The 16,349-nt window shown below is 35.0% G+C and overlaps 1 protein-coding gene across 2 annotated transcripts in view; it reads left to right on the forward strand.

The window, feature by feature from the left end:
- Positions 1-11,636, forward strand: part of homer (protein) — a 242,861-nt gene extending 231,225 nt beyond the window's left edge. Inside the window, exons 7-9 of one of the 2 annotated variants that reach the window (XM_089238952.1) lie at positions 2,239-2,358; positions 2,510-2,590; positions 7,837-11,636. In XM_089238952.1, the coding sequence (XP_089095078.1) occupies positions 2,239-2,358; positions 2,510-2,590; positions 7,837-8,022 (387 nt within the window). In that variant the 3' untranslated portion in view covers positions 8,023-11,636. The remainder of the gene's footprint in view (positions 1-2,238; positions 2,359-2,509; positions 2,591-7,836) is intronic. The other variant, XM_089238954.1, reaches the window with a different exon arrangement.
- The last annotated feature ends 4,713 nt before the right edge of the window (positions 11,637-16,349 follow it).

The following is a 16,349-nucleotide window of genomic DNA, read 5'->3' on the forward strand; positions in this document are numbered from 1 at the left end:
TTTTTTGGGTTTCTTCATTTTACAGTATATAATTTAAATAAATTTTGTATAAAATAGTTATAAATAATTTTGGAGTACAATTTGTGTTTTATACTAACAAATTATTTAAAAATTCACAAATATTTAAACTTATAGATTGCATTCATAGAAACTGCAAGAAAAGTTGCAAAAATGTATATATATTTTTTCCTTCATAGCAAGATTTATTTCCATGTGAGTACATTGTACATATCCGTGCTCAGTCCTATCGCATCACAAATATTTTATGCTGCAAAAATACCTTTCACCACTTCAGCATTCATTTATACACTGCTTGACAAATGCTACGGAACAGTTATTTTTCTTTATACCTAATGATAGATATCCTTCACTTGACAAATGAAACTTGACACTTGTTTAATAAACATCTTGAAGTATCTTTATTATGTAAAACGGAACAGATATCGCCTCATGACAAAAAAAAGATAAGCAGAACATAAAAAATGCTCTTTACAGCAATTGTAAAAAGTTACAAAAGTGCTCGTTCTGCTGGAAATATGGACAGACAAGTTCATCAGTATGAAGTGTGACCTCCTCGGACACTGATGCACATTTGGCATCTGTTGTGTATGCTATGCTGTCCATTAAATTGCTAAGGAGAGCTTGAGGGATTTTGTCCTTTAATGCGATTGTGCAACAGTTTCAATGTTATCAGTTTACAAAAGCGCAAACATTACTTGCTCATTATTTTTTTTCAAGAAACTGTTGAATAACCATACTGATTGCATATGATTCTAGACACCAGCTACTATGGCGGGATCAGGGAACTCGTTACCATCAGCAGAATTTCCAGGAAATTGACCGCTGTAGACAAGGAGTAATGATGTGTTCGGGTATCATGAACAATCTCAGAAGTTCGCTTCATATCTTTCATGTAGATATCGTAAAATCACAGCGGTATTGCACCGACATTCTCCTAAGTCCTGTCCGTCTTTTCCGCGGCGCAATTCGTCCAAACTTACTGTTCATGAATGACAGTGCCCGTTCGCATAGGACAGATGAAGTGTCCAACGCACACATTAGCAAGTGAAGCTATTGAGCCCCTGCCATGGCTTGCATAGTCACCAGACCTAAATCCCATTGAGCACTCCTGATGTACTCGGCAGACATATTGCTCAAAGCCACAACCCTCTTTGAACCATACACGAACTCAAAACCACTTTGAAGGAGGAATGGGACAAAATCCTTCCCTCAAGCTCTCTTCAACAATTTAGTGGACAGCGTGTACAACAGATGCCAAATGTGCATCAGTGTCCGAGGAGATCACACTTCATACTGGCGAATTCATATCAGTTCTTATTTCCTGCAGAATAAGTACTTTTTGTAATTTTTTACAATTGCTGTATGGAGCACATTTTTTTCCTTTGCTTATCTTTTTACCCCATGTACTGATATCTGTTTCATTTTTTCGTAATAAAGGTACATCAGGATGTCTATTTAACATGTGCCAAGTTTCATTTCTTTCAAGGATGTCTATTGTTAAGTATGACGAAAAATAACACTGTTCCTTAGCATTTGTCAAGCAGTGTATTTGTGGTTATCAATGCACAATTGTTGAGGTACATCCTCTAAGTTATTTTCCATTTAACTATATTTTTTTTTTCGCCTTAATTCACCACCTTCAAGTGTGAGAATATTCTTGTATTTTTGATTAATTTATGCGAATGAAAGGAATTTAATTGAATAAAGAGTTAATCACATTAGTTTCAGAACAGAGAGAAAATAATCCACGAATCCTAAATTTTGCAAATTAAAAAATGCAGTCAGCATCAAAGCATCTGTGTGCCAAGTCTAATCTGTGAAAATACAAAATCTTGTTTTATGTGAACTCAAATTATAGTTGAAAACATCTTCAGTCCCAGTTTCGAATTCTCATTCAAAACAACTTGATTTTGTTCTTGGTATTTAATTATGTCGGAATAATTACCTTTATTTTCACATTTTTGATCATTCGGAGTTCTTGGGTGTTACTGACGTGAACTATATATTTTAAGATACTTAAATTCATTAATAGTATTAACCTCTCTACAAAATTAAACATTGATAAACATAATTATGGAAATTACTGAAGCTCACGAATTTGAAGGTTTTTGAAAATATGTTTCTGTTGAGTTGGAAGAAGCAACTTTGTTTTTATACTTGATTGTATCCGTACTCAGGATGATTCGAATCGGAGTTCTTTATGATGTTTTTTACCAGGTACTGGAGCTTGAAGCTAGCCATGGTAATCCAGATGCCATTGCGGAATTGCGCAAGGAAATTGGCACGCTTCGCAGTAAAGCGGATTCACTTGAAGTCGATGTTAACAATAAAGATAACGTAAGCATAGATTTGTAACAGCTATATATATTAGGTTTTGTATTTCTACTCATGTTTTCTGTTTCTCTAATATCCGCGCTAAAAATTCAACTATTTCTTTTACAATAAAAACCGCTCAGAAATCGAATGATATCGTTAATCTAAATTCTAGGAAATCGAATACATGCGGAAAAGACTTGAGGAGAACCATCTAGGGCAGTCAGCTGGACAGAAAGTGGAAGATAAGCTCAAAGTAATTTCTCACTACTAATCATAGGTTTTGTTAATAAAATTTATTTTCATCATAGTCTACCATTCATATAAATCTTTAACTTTCGTCAGAGACCCTCTGAAAAAATGAAAAAAGAACTTCATTTAATTAGTGCAAATCTTTTGTTGAAATTCGATTAATTAACTTTATTTACTCAATTTAATTAATTAATTAAAATTTCGTTAAAGTTACAGATGCTGAAAATTTTTCCTTTAGACGTGCGTTAGCTATTTTAAAATTTTGGTCTAAATTAAATTATTTTCGGGAAAATATTTCAGGTTAGCCGAAATGATAGGCATTCTAATTATTATGATTTTTTTTTTTAATCACATTTTCCTGAAATTTATTTTTCTTATTGCAATGGTGTGAAACAAACATCAATACAACATTAATCATATTGTAAAATTAAAAATAATTGGTTTAAGGTCGTTTAAATTATGCAGTGCTTTATAAAATTCTTTGATGAAATTAAGTTTCTCATAGAAATTAATCAATAAAAAACTCAAAAATAATAATAAAAAACAATTAACCATGTATGTGAATTGGTAAAAATTCATGCACATAATATGTTCCATTTTCAGCCTAACCGCTAGTGTTTCAAGCTAATGACTTTATTGGGGAAAAAAAATTCTGTATTGAACCAGTTTGTAGAGATAACAAAACGTTTGAGTTCATTATTAAGGAAAAACGTCATGGTCTAGTCAATAATTTTCATTTCTCACCCTCCAAAGAATCTGGTATCTACTTCATCCCATGCAAGAATTGCGAAAATGGATATATTGGCCAAACTAGAAGAAATCTAAATATTCGAGTTCTCGAACACCGAAAGCATGTTAAGAAGGGACGGACGGATAATTCGGCTATTGCCCAACACTGTTGGCAACATTCACATTATTTTGATTTTGATAAAGCGTTTGTTTTTAAAAAAGCAACACACAATTCTGAATTGAATTTTCTCGAGGGATACTTCATCAGAACATGCCAGAATTTCCTCGTTAATGATGGAAGAAACACGCCACCCATTTCGTCAGCTTCGACAGGCTATATTAACCTCAGTCGTGAAAAAACTTTCAACACTTTGCAACAGATGGCTCCCCAATTCGCATCCAAAGACCACTCGGACGCAGCAAATACAAAGGCGAACTCTTCGTACGACCAGACGTAAACATCACCCCTCCACGACTCATTCGTGTGAATTCTGACCACGAGGTCCTGATGACGGCTCTCCATTGAAGAGCCGAAACGCGTCGACCATTCGACCAATTGAATTTATTTGTCTTGAAAACGTGGCAATTTTTATATAAATAGACTTTTAGTGTTAAGATATCAACAAATTCTCCACAAACTGATATTCAACATAAAGCGATAGTGAAAAAGATGCTCTTTATTTACAGGCTCACACTTCTCTATGAATTCTGTAGGAAAGCAGAAGGGCTTTCTTTCTCCCGATTTATCATTGCGACCATGTTCTTTAAATTAAAATAATAAAAACGACATATTCAACTAAGTACTTGGCCATATTTTCCTCAATTAGTCTGAAATTTTGTTCTAATAATGCATTGCTGCTTTGCATAGAATATGTGTTTCAGTCGTTGGCGGATCTGTTCCGCTTCCTATGGCAGTCCTTTTTAAAAGTTGATATTTCACAAATTTCTACTAGTTTTGTATCGATATTAGTGGTGAAATGAAAGTGAAAAAATCAAGTATCAAAACGCTATGTAACTAAAATTTTTAGATGTATAATAAGTCTTTCCGGAAAAAAGGAAAAAACTTCAATAATAATATTGCATCTTTTATTAATATTTTTACTTCAGTGGAGCAGGTAATATTTTTAATCGCTGTGTATCAAACAGGTTTTCTTCTTTTGTATTTAACATGTTTTATTCCCTAGAAACTTGTATTTCCGCTTATTAATAATAAAGGAATACGGAATTCCGCTCGCTATGTTGCATGACATTTTAATTTAACTGTTTGGCTATGTACGCAATGCATCGTTTTCATTGTTGGCATACCTAATGTCGATTTCATTAGTTTCTCGCTTCATATAATGCGTGTTATGCAATCTTACACTTACTATTTCTTTCGTGGCCGGTAAAGCTAGTCCAAACACGATGGAAATCAGCAATCTATGGGGTAAAGAAAGTTGGACAAAATGACGCGAACTATTGTAGGTGTAACTTGGTTGAGCGCCAAAAGGATATATCTAGAATATTCGAAATGTGTGGCTAAGGTTCCACATTCACGTGGAAAAAAAAATCTGAATTGCTTTACACACACAGTTCAATGTAAATACAAATTAATAGCATCTTACACTTATGAGATATTTGTCGTTTTTATTTGTAGTTCCAATCATGCCTAATTCATAGAAATACTTGTTAACGACACGAATACTTAGGGTGTTTATGAAAATAATGAATTTAGTATGCTGTACTTTTCTCGCATACAGTATACACCTTCTTATTCATTTTGTTTCATCTCTTCGAGCGCTTTAAACACAAATGAAGGAAAAAACCAAGAGATTTGATTTTTTTAAGAACTGTATCCCCAGAACTGTATACTTAATGCCAGCTCTTAAGGGAAAAACCGCATAAATAAATATTTGTGTGAAGTTATGTTGGCATTCTCTGTATAAAAAGAATCGATGTATTATTATAAATACTGTATTCATGTAATGAATTTTTGCGTTGTTTTCTTTTGTGACTTCTTTATTTTTTCCTGCCAACTATCAAATTCTTAATAAATAAAATGCACATGATGGTATAAATTATGATATTACGCCATCTAACACATGATTAAAGTTGAACTGAGCATTTTTTTCGAGACCAGAGACATTAACTGAATGAAGTTATTATTTATAAAACGTATTTTATAAATAGGGATACGTAAATTTCGCAAAAAAAAAAATTAAAAATCAGAAATTTCGCATTTATTTGTAAAAAAAAAAAAACAATTCAGGTCAGAAATTTCGCATTTATTTGTAAAAAAAAAAAACAATTCAGGTCAGAAATTTCGCATTTGTACACACATATACATTAAAAAAAATTGAAATTTAAAAAATATATTTTGGAGAAGCTTTCTAATCATAAATTTAGGTTTAAAAATGATTTAGGTGTTGTCGCGGCTTCAGATGGACAAAATAGTCTACCTATATATGCTGGTACGTTTCATTTTTGTGCGCTGAATGTTATATGTGTAGAGTCAATTTATTTAAACTTTTCTCTCTCTCTGCTGCTCTCTTTCTCTCTCTCTCTCTCTGTTCAGCATAATAATATACTCCTTCACCATTTCCACCATTCTCATTTGTTAAAAAAAAATTCTTTTTTTCGTGAAAATACCTTTGAAATTGGCACTCAGAAGACGTTTCAAGTCTACCAACTTACTCCACAAAACTTACGTGAATGGATAGTTTGATCCCTCCAAATTTTCGATTAGTTCCATAATTTTCCTACAGAACTCGGAAGCGGAGGTCAACTGAACTCGTATTTTACGAACTAAAATTTCATTGTCCAATTTTCCTCTAAGAAACTTATCGTCGAGTTATCTGCATAGTTATTGAGAAAAGCAGCAATATGTTTCATACATTCGCTCGGATAAATGACAGCTTTGAACCGCGAATTCCGCCAGGTTACTAAAGGCGTTAGGAAGAATTTTGCTGGCAGTTGTGATACTTTTTTTTTTCTTTCTGGTAACTCAAATACGCGCTTTTCATTTTTCTTGAGGGCAAAAAAAGTTGTCTTCGTCTTGGCCACAACGGAATTTAGTTTTTTGAAAGCTTTAATGAATACGTAACCCGCGAGACTCACTTTATGCACCCAGCATTGGTAGTGCAAAATGCTGTCACCAAGAAGTGTTTTTAATAAGTTGAATCGCGCAGTCATGTAACATTTAACGATATGTCAATGAGATGGGAAGCGGGGTGTGTTTGGTCTTCAAAAGTCATATAACGCGCGAACCCCACCGTTGCCGCAGTGGTGGTCGTGTGAAGTTGGTTTTCTGTGGTTCCCAACTTCGAGGCGCGAATGCGAGCCGATCTCTCCGTTAAAAAGTCTCGCCGCAGAGAGCAACAGGCCTACAACGATACAATTATTCAATCATTACACTTCACCCGTACTTGGAAAAACTGATGACAGATGGCAGCCCTACACATAACAAGCATTACACTGAAACAAAACACACATACACGCACATTCCAACATGTACCAATTCGTTAGAAGTTCCGCAGAGGAATGTTGACGATTTGCATGTATGATGCAGTAGTTGTCATATAACTCGCGGAGTGATACTCGGTCCTTCATTTGAGAGTAATCAATTTCGTATTGTTTTATGGCAGTGGTTCTCAAACTTTTGTCATCCCCGCCTCCCTTACCCAATTCATGGTTCTTCTGCGGCTTCCCAGAATAATTTAGTGGATATTTGCACTTGTAAAAGAACCACTTCGAAGCGTAAATAGGCACAAATCAATATCTAGCTTTCACGACACCCGTGACAAAGGTTGGTGACTCCAACTTTGAGGAAACACTGTTTTATGGTGTCAATAAATTATAGCTTGGGAGCACGAAACAATTAACGACGTTCAAGTGTACATTATCGAGATTTCTCGTAAAAGTAGTAAAATTTTTCACATTTGTTCATCAAAATTTTCAAATTTTGCATTTATCGCGTTTATTTCGTAAATACCAAATTTACGTATCCCTAATTATAAACTATTCAATCTGCTTAGAATGTTTTTTGACAAGAACATTTGCGCAAAACGCAAGGGTTAAATGAAATACGAGCGGTGCAGTCAGTGGCGGATCTAGAGCTCACTGTTGGGAGGGGTGATTTAAAAAAAACCAAAGCCATGATGGGGTGACCATGCGTCCCGCATTTTGTCATGTTTTCCGGGACAGTTCTGGTTTTTCCCGTTTTTTTACTCCGTCCTAAATTTTTTGAATAAAATGCCCCAGTTCTTCCCGTTTGTTAGTCGAAGTTTTCTTGACTTTCTTACTCAATTAAAAACGTTGATACATGTAATTGAATGCAATATTATCATATAGAAGGATCCGAAAATTTCACGAGCATTACTGCATTTCGCTGTGAGTTGACTTCAACTACACTTAAGAGTTTCTAAAAAGGTTTAGAACTATTACATGGGGTGTTGCAAAAATAAATTATTATTGTAGAGAAACAATCGAAATGAAGTCATTAATATTTAAATAATTTATCTCGTGCTTATGTATACTTTCTAGGTTCTCCTTGCCGACAACGAAGGATTGCGCAATAGCGTGAGCCGTTTACAAGAGCAGCTGGACACTACGAAATGTAACAACAAGGCCAAACGAGGTGCTCTCGAGCAAATAAACCAGCGACTCGCTCAAAAGATCCAGGAACTGAAGGACATTCAACACGAGATCTCAAATTTACTCAATTCTTGATACCTTATGGCCTCTAATCCCGTGAGGATCGACTCGGAAACACACGATATCCGAATCCAGCGGGCATCGGGCTTTAAAATAGCACCAAACTAGTCCCCCATTCACACCCACCACTACCTATTTATATAGCCTGTTTCAGTTTTTTACCTCCCCTGTTCAAAATATGATTTCGAAAAGAACAAAATCGGTGAAAATTTTGAAAGTTTATCCTTCCCCCCCCCCCCGTTTTTTTTTATACGTATTTTACCTGGAAGGCATGTAAAGTTTCTTGAAGTTTCCACAATTTACAAGTTATTTGTTTCTTCTATTTTATTTTTATTTATTTTATTTTGTTTTTCTTTGCATAGAGTGAAGAAAGGCATTGATTACAGGGGAAATATATTGGAGTAAATTGGGGGAAGGGCGAATAGGAGATTTTGTGGTGTTTCGAAATATATTTGTAGGAGGAAATCTTAGTTAGAAGAGAAGAAAAAGAGTGATATTTCGATATATATAAATATATATATAATAAATATATATATATATATTTCAACAAAATGGAGGAAAATGGTGAGTCAGTTCGAGTGGAAGAGCGCTTTTCCTCAGTGAATTTTGTTATGTGTGTGTCCACTGACGCGATCAGATCAAGCCGCAAAATCGGTTCGTATCTGAGCGTTTTTCGTATGAATGAGGTTACCCGTGTACGTTGGTTTTTCCAGAAAAAAAAATTCATTTAGAATATAGCTCATTGCATGAGCTTTTGGAAGGAGAAAAAAAAATTTTTAGTTACATGCATTTTTCATCGTCAAACATAAAAGATAAAAATTGGATAAATGGTGCTGCATTGTTAGTCTGACGAGAATTTTTGACTAGTAAGCATTAGAAATATTGTTTTAGAACTGAGAATCACACATACATAATATTTTCCACATGTGTAATCAAACATTTTTTTTACAATATATGTAGGGGACAGTGTGTCGTTCTAGGCCAACCCGTTGCCCTGCACGATACTTTACGCACTCGAAACACAAAAGACGGTGCCATTTTTAGAGAATAATCATCAAAATAATGGTGCAAAGTGTTGTTTGTTTTTTTTCTTCCCTTTGTTTATTTTTTGTAAGTTTTTTTTTTCTTTATTGTTTATAGCTTTATCTCATTTTTATACTTTTACGTCCGTGGCGCTGTATAATTATTGGAAGGTAGCTATTATACATCGTAAAAAAAAAAAAAAGAATTATTATTATTATTATTGACGGGAGTTTGTTGACCGTCTTCAGGGACTGTTGCGCTGTTGTACCGAGAGCCACATGTGATGCGATTGGAAAGTCTCGCACTGTGTGTTCAAGTTCCTGTAGGATCTGATCCTTCTTTGTAGGTGCCTGCATTTATTATAGTTGTTGCGGCAATTTCCATGGCTTCTGGAGTTCGAGAGAATCATTTGCGCTCCAATTTTATCTGTTTTCGTAGCGAGATGGTGTGAATTGTTTGCACCATCGAAGTTTCTGGAGCTTTATGAAAACATCCTGATGAAAATCTCTAACTACATTAGCTTCTAGCGGATGCAATTTTCGAAGAACTGTATTTCGTCATTGGCCAGCCCTTCGTAGAAGTGTTTTATAACTGCTATTTGAGAAGCCAACTTTTCATTTTTTCATCAAAATGCATCCACATTGCAGGCAGCTACACGTCTCTACAAACAGATCAAGAAAAATGCGAAAGCATCTTTTGTTTTCCCAGTGTTTTTTATTATTATTTTTCTTTTTATGATATAATACTCATGAATATACTTGTATATGTATAATCTCATTACATTGGATCGGCGTTCAGGGCTGAATACTAGGGAAATAGGCTATGCAACTGTCCACAGCTATTGTGATTTGCTGTTTTCTTATTAGTGTACAAATTTGGTAATGCTGGTCTTATTGTTGTAATTAAATACTCATTTTTTCGAATAATTTATAAAAGAACAAATTTTCAATTCTCATTTATGGATAGAATCTCATCGAGAAATTATACGAAATATAAAGTCGCAACAGTATTAATTGTGAATGGTAGAATGTCTCACCTGCAGAAAAAGCAATATGTGTGTGTGTCGTTCGTTTTCTTTTTTTGTTAATGTACAAATGCAAATTATACTACAAAAAAACTGTTTCTCTAATTATGCATCGATTATAGTAAAAAAGAACGAGTCTACCCATTTAAAAAAGGACAAACTTATGTTTATCTTTACTTGTGGCTTTTCATTTCGTTTCCATATGTTTCTACATTTGCATTTCAATTTTTACAGATATCGCCATCTAAGAATCATAATTTTTTAATTTGTTTTTAAGAATGCATTGTTTGAATAAAAATCCTTTATTGAAATTTCCAAGTGGCTGGATGAAATCGTTAATGATGTAAAACTGATCTATCCAAGCATACTATTAAAATAAAATTATATGGAAATAGAAGTCTATGTATGTCCTTCATGATCATAGGCGGTTTCTTTCTTCTTTTTTTGAGACGGGTCTCATTAATATATTAATTAATTAATTCATTCATAATTAATTAATTAATTAATTCATAATTAAGAATTAATTAATTAATTCTTGCAAGATTTGTAAACAGTTTGATTGCCAACGTTCAATGGAGCCATGCTATACTGCCTTTATCGCAAGTACACTGAGTATGTATCCATCGAATTGTCATCGTTGAAGTCAACGTTAATTCATTAAGCTTCCCTTGAATTGAGGTGAGAAAAAAAATCGGCTCTTTCGAGTTTATGTTTGTCAAGTTTTAGTTTTACATTTGCGAATTCAAACCAAAACCTTTGGAATTTAACCGATTAATTAATTAAGGTTTATTTTGAACTCCGAACATTCAGTACTTTTAAAGGCTTTTACACAACGTGGGGCTAAAAAAGAAGTTGGTTAACCCGGGGTTACTGAATATTAAATATAGTCACACTCATTAATTTCAATCGCTGCTTTGTAATTTTTTACGAACGTAAATGTAATCACCCGAACAGTTGTTCATGGAAAAAAGGAGACTTTTTCATGCCTATACAGAAGCGTGCTGTGATCGATGATCCTATAACCTTTGAACACTAGTTCATGCGATTTTACTTCGTTTTCTGATGTTGAAATGTGTGACTGTGCATTACAAAAATGCGTTATACACGAGTGGCTGTCATGAGAAATTAAAATGATCAAGTTGGGAGATGGCCAAGTAACTCCTTCGACTCTTGTTGTACTTGTACCACAATGAAATTACACGAACGGCAAGCCTGTATGATAGCTTATCTTTTTTTCTGGATGTCGTCGTAATTTTGTTATGTCGCGTTCTTCTTTTTTCCTCTTTTTTATGGACAGAAACAATTTTTTCGACGTATAAATGGCGTGATACATCATCAGATTTTATGAAGAAATACCTCGGACTTTTTTTATATGTTCGTTTATTCGTATTTTTTACCCCGAGGTACAGCTTCGATTCAGATATCTCTTGTTGCCGAAATAAAGTTTAAAGGTTATGAGTTTGGTAAAAAAAAAATGTTGTTGCAGAAATTTTACTTCATTATGGAAGAAATAAAAACATATTAATGGTTTTTATGCTATACCTGTAAGATGCTGCGGTAATTAAATTGCGCACCCTATCGATGTGGTCATTGCTGAATATTTATTGAAATTAATCGTATTTTTTCACTTTTTTATCATTTATACTAAGTGACATTTACCAAAATATCGTAAATCAGCGATGAAAATCGTACATTTCATCCAGATAGAATCAAATGCATTTTAAAAGTGATACGTTCGCTTATCGAACAACCATCGAACACAATTATCTGAAGGAAGAGAAATAGAGAAATATTTAGTGATAAACAAATTACGATTTAGAGCATATCGATATACGTTACTGATTTTATCTTATTTTGATCAAAAATTTGCTTATTGTTTTTTTTACCCGCGTCTGATGAGTTTCAAGAAATATCTCACTCATTTTATTGAGTGATTGATAGCTTACGTTGTTGTAATTAAGTTGTTGTATAAACACTGATTCTCTGTCTCATTATACCTAAATAAAAGTTTACAATACTGAAATTTGCTTACTTTTCGTCCCAGAACATGTTTCTAATGCTCAGAAGTATGTACACCCTGAGCGTGGTTCGGATCCATTATATAAAGGCTGCATACAAATTTTGATAACAGTTTATACCACGAGATTTTTTTTATAGACATTACATTTTTTATACTTTTTTAGTTATGTTCACGTTTGTGAATTACAGGTGGAAAATATTTATACTATTTTGTCCAGAAACCGATTTCATTTCAATTTTTTTTTCCCGAAAACGGTGAAATCTACTTTTGCATGTAAATTTTATTTCCATTTCATCAATTTTCATTGACGATTTCAAAACTTTTTTGTTATATTTTGTAAAATCTATTAAAAAACATAAAAACTCTTTTTTTTTTAAATTTTATTTTTGGTTATTCGGCTGTTATTATTTATTTATTAAGATTTAAAAATACAAATTATAGTGAACCTCCTGCCATTATAGACGAATTGGAAAAAAATAATCAGATTGATGTCGACACACATTATCGCACTCATAAGAGTTGTACTGCTAACATAACCGGGGAAAAAAATTATATTAGCTCCATGTTAAAAACTCATTTAAGGAATGCAATAAGAGTTTTCTTTATAAATTGGTAATTTCAAGAAACCTCCGATCCCGTTTAGAAAATCTCCCATTATTTTTTGGGTGGTAATTATGACTTTATTTTAAGCCTTATTCAGTTTTCCGTGTTAGAAATCGAATGGTGCTTATACGACATGATGCAAAATATACCACATTTTTCTGAGTCACAGGATGGTTATAAATAAACTGACACTACTCAGACGTATGCAGTGCCCATTCTAATGAAGGTGTTTTGATGAAACCTGGTATACAGTATATATGGACCATGGGGTGAAAAGAAAGAGTTAATAAAAAAGTCCAATTTTTGACCACCAGGTGAAAAAGTGGCACTTTTTACCACACTTATCTTTCCCAGAGTCCAAATAACGCATACACTAAATTTTAACGAAATGCGTCCACCAGAACGTGCGCTACATAAGTCGGTAAATGTAATTAAGCTGAGTAGTTGTCAGATGAATTATACTGACATTACTGCGACCTATGTAGCGCCCGTTGTGGTGGGCATATGCGCTCAATCTCCCCGCCCCGTCTCCATGGCCCGCGATCTTGAACCTAATTTTGTAAAAAAAAAGCTAGGTCGCACATTTTTTTTTCCAGATGACGTAATTGACCCGCAATACATTTTCATACCACTTTAGTGACTCGTGGCATGTTTACCGATCACTTAAGTGACCTAACGCAGTTCCAGAACACTTGAGTGACCCACGGTCTATTTATAGATCACCGTGGCACAGTTCTAGAGCACTAAAGTGATCCATGGCACATTTAAAGATCATTTAGTGACCCGCGGCATATTTACAAATCAGCGCGGCCCAGTTCCAGAGCACTTGATTGACTCGTGGCACACTTCCAGATCACTTAAGTCACTCGCGGTACATTCCCAGATCACTCAAGCGTCTCACGGTACATTTATAAATCACTTGAGTAATCCGCGGCGCTGTTCCAGATCACTTAATTAAGTGGCCCGTGACATTGCAAGTCAATGAAGTGGCCCACACTCTCAGAAAGGTTGAACATCCTTGGTATGTTTAAACTATGGGGAAAAGATAATTGTGATTAAAAAAAAAAACGCTACTTTTTTACCTGATGGTCAAAAAATCGAAGTATTTTTTATTGAATCTTTCTTTTTTCTCCATGGTCCATATATCCTATACAAAAGAGGTGGCCAACTTCTCACTGTTCAATAAAATGGCCAGCTGCAGCACACCGGGGACCAGTAAAATGACCCAGAAAACTCGCAGATTAGTGTCCGTCACAAGTAATATCGTGAAATACGGGCAATTCAGTCTCATTAAAATTTTACCTTGGGCTCCACTTCTCATAAACTGATACATATTCATTGTTTATCCGATTCCCAGCTGGTAAATGCAGTGCATCAAAAATTACTGTTTCTTTTGCAAGTCCATTCGATTAGTACATCCATATAGTTTGAATTTTACAGGTAAAACACTTTCTCCACATATTTTTGCAATTATTATTTTTTCCATACCCCTGGTTTAGCAATCGTCGGGGCTACACAGTTTCAATAAACGCTCAAGGAATTGATTCATGCACCGGTAGACTTCCAGGGGAATTTCATTAACGGAAAGTATATATGCCAAAAGCCAGCCGCATATAGTATTGACCATCCGGAATGGATAAACACGTAGCTGTACCAATAAAATTGACTAGCTTCTCATAGACCAGGCAGACTTCCTGTAGATGTAGAAGGATGCACACATGCACCATTACCTGGTGGTACTCTTGTATGTCCATATGATATACATACACAGAACCAGGGAGAGAGAGAGAGAAATTTGTGTGATACGTGTGTATTCTTGTTACTTGAGTTACCTCCTTTTGGAACAGAATATCGGTATTTTGGTTGGAGAAAGTGTCACCAACGTGCCCGCTTTATTTTAAACTGCTGGTCTTCCTGTTTCCATCACACCTCAAACGCCAACTTAATATCTCCCCCCCCCCCCCGCTTACCTCCCGATATATCGCTCACCTATCATTACACTAACCACATTCTAATCAAATCTTCACATTTTTCCAATAGACTCAATCACTCCCAAAAATTGAAACCGTTTTTTTTGCATCCACAGATTGCTTCAAATTTAGTTTTTTCTCCCGTACAATTATTGATTGGAACATTCTTCCATCAAATTCTTTATATTTCACTCTCTGATTTTGTATGTAGCATCAATCGCCTATGTCTAATCCCCTCACCGCACTCTCTTGTATAGGCCTTGGCCAAACAATATTATATAAATAAATAAAGTGCCAATTTGAAATTTAGAGATGTGTGCTTTTCTGTTTTCGGCACAAAAGATCATCGTAATTGGGTGTTGGATTCTCTTGTTCATCCAATACGAGACACATTTTTGCTCTTTGTAATTATCAGGGCCTGCGTAGTCTAATCGGTGAAATTTCTAGGTGTTCTATGCTCAGAAGACGAAATGTCATAAGAAAAGTCACTTTTTCTGAAAAATTGAGTTCACATTCCGGAGTCTCGTTCGCCAAAATTTCGGAAAGTGGCAAAATTTTGTCTTTCTTTTTTCAGCTTATGAGGAAACAACGGATGCAAATTGTAATAAGTCAAAAGCCACATTATCGCATTTTGGCAAAATATTGATTACAAGTTTGCCATAATGAAATTTTGAAAAAGTGACAACATTTTTCCATCTCGTTACAAAATTGTGAGTTGGCATCCAATATCGAAAAAGTTTCGTAACTGTGAGCAGAACACCATCGACACTAGAAATAATGAATGTGAATACTCTGTTAATCAGGTCTGCTGTTGAAAATGATGGCTTAAATAACGATAAGAAAATCAATATAATACACAGTAATTTTACTTGGCCGCGTTCCGCACGAAATCACCTCACGGGCCAGCTGTTGGCCACCCCTGGCTTAAATAACAAGAGAGAGTTTCATCAAAATACCTTCATCAGAATGGGCGCTACATACATCTGAGTAGTTCCCGTTTATTTATAACTACCCTGTATCATCTGCTAACGAAATCTCTATTATAGAGATAACACACATTTTTATTTTCATCAGGAAAGTTTTTCCGAGTCCGCGCAGCTTTTATGAACGATGGTTTAGAGCAGGGGTGTCCAATTTTTTTCCAAGCCGTGCCACAATCAAGATAATTTTCGATGCGCGTGCCACTCTACGAATTTTAACGCACAGACTATACGTCCTATTTTTACGGGACACGAGCAATATCTCCGTTCCTGCTGTTCTCTAATTTCCGGGAAAATATTCAGTTTGTCACTCTATCGAGTTCTAAATTGCTTTCGTTTTTGAGTCATAAATTCGATTATCGCAAAGCAGATTGTGTATGTACGTATATCGGTAGAAGTTCATCGTGCCTACACCATGTTGAGCATAGTCACCGGAACCTGAGGACTCATAGTGCTTGCCCCCCCCCCCCCAATAAACTTTGTAAGATAGCTTAGCCTGCTCCCAACGCCCATCAAGAATTCATGGATATACAATGTACAGTAGACTCGCTAATCCGGGGCACATATCAGATCAGGATGTGCCGGATTACTGGAAGTCAATTGAAAACGCCCATTTAAATATTATAAACTTCTCTGCACGGACATGCAGCGACACGTTTTCCTTTCCTACGTTCAAAAAAAACCTGCCTAAAAACGCCGGATTACTGGACGGGCCGGATTAT

The sequence above is a fragment of the Pholcus phalangioides genome, unplaced genomic scaffold (assembly GCF_987345545.1).
Source record: "Pholcus phalangioides strain wild (caught in Gottingen) unplaced genomic scaffold, Ppha-v1.0 ptg000011l_1, whole genome shotgun sequence".
In the NCBI taxonomy this organism is placed as follows: Eukaryota; Metazoa; Arthropoda; class Arachnida; order Araneae; family Pholcidae; genus Pholcus; species Pholcus phalangioides.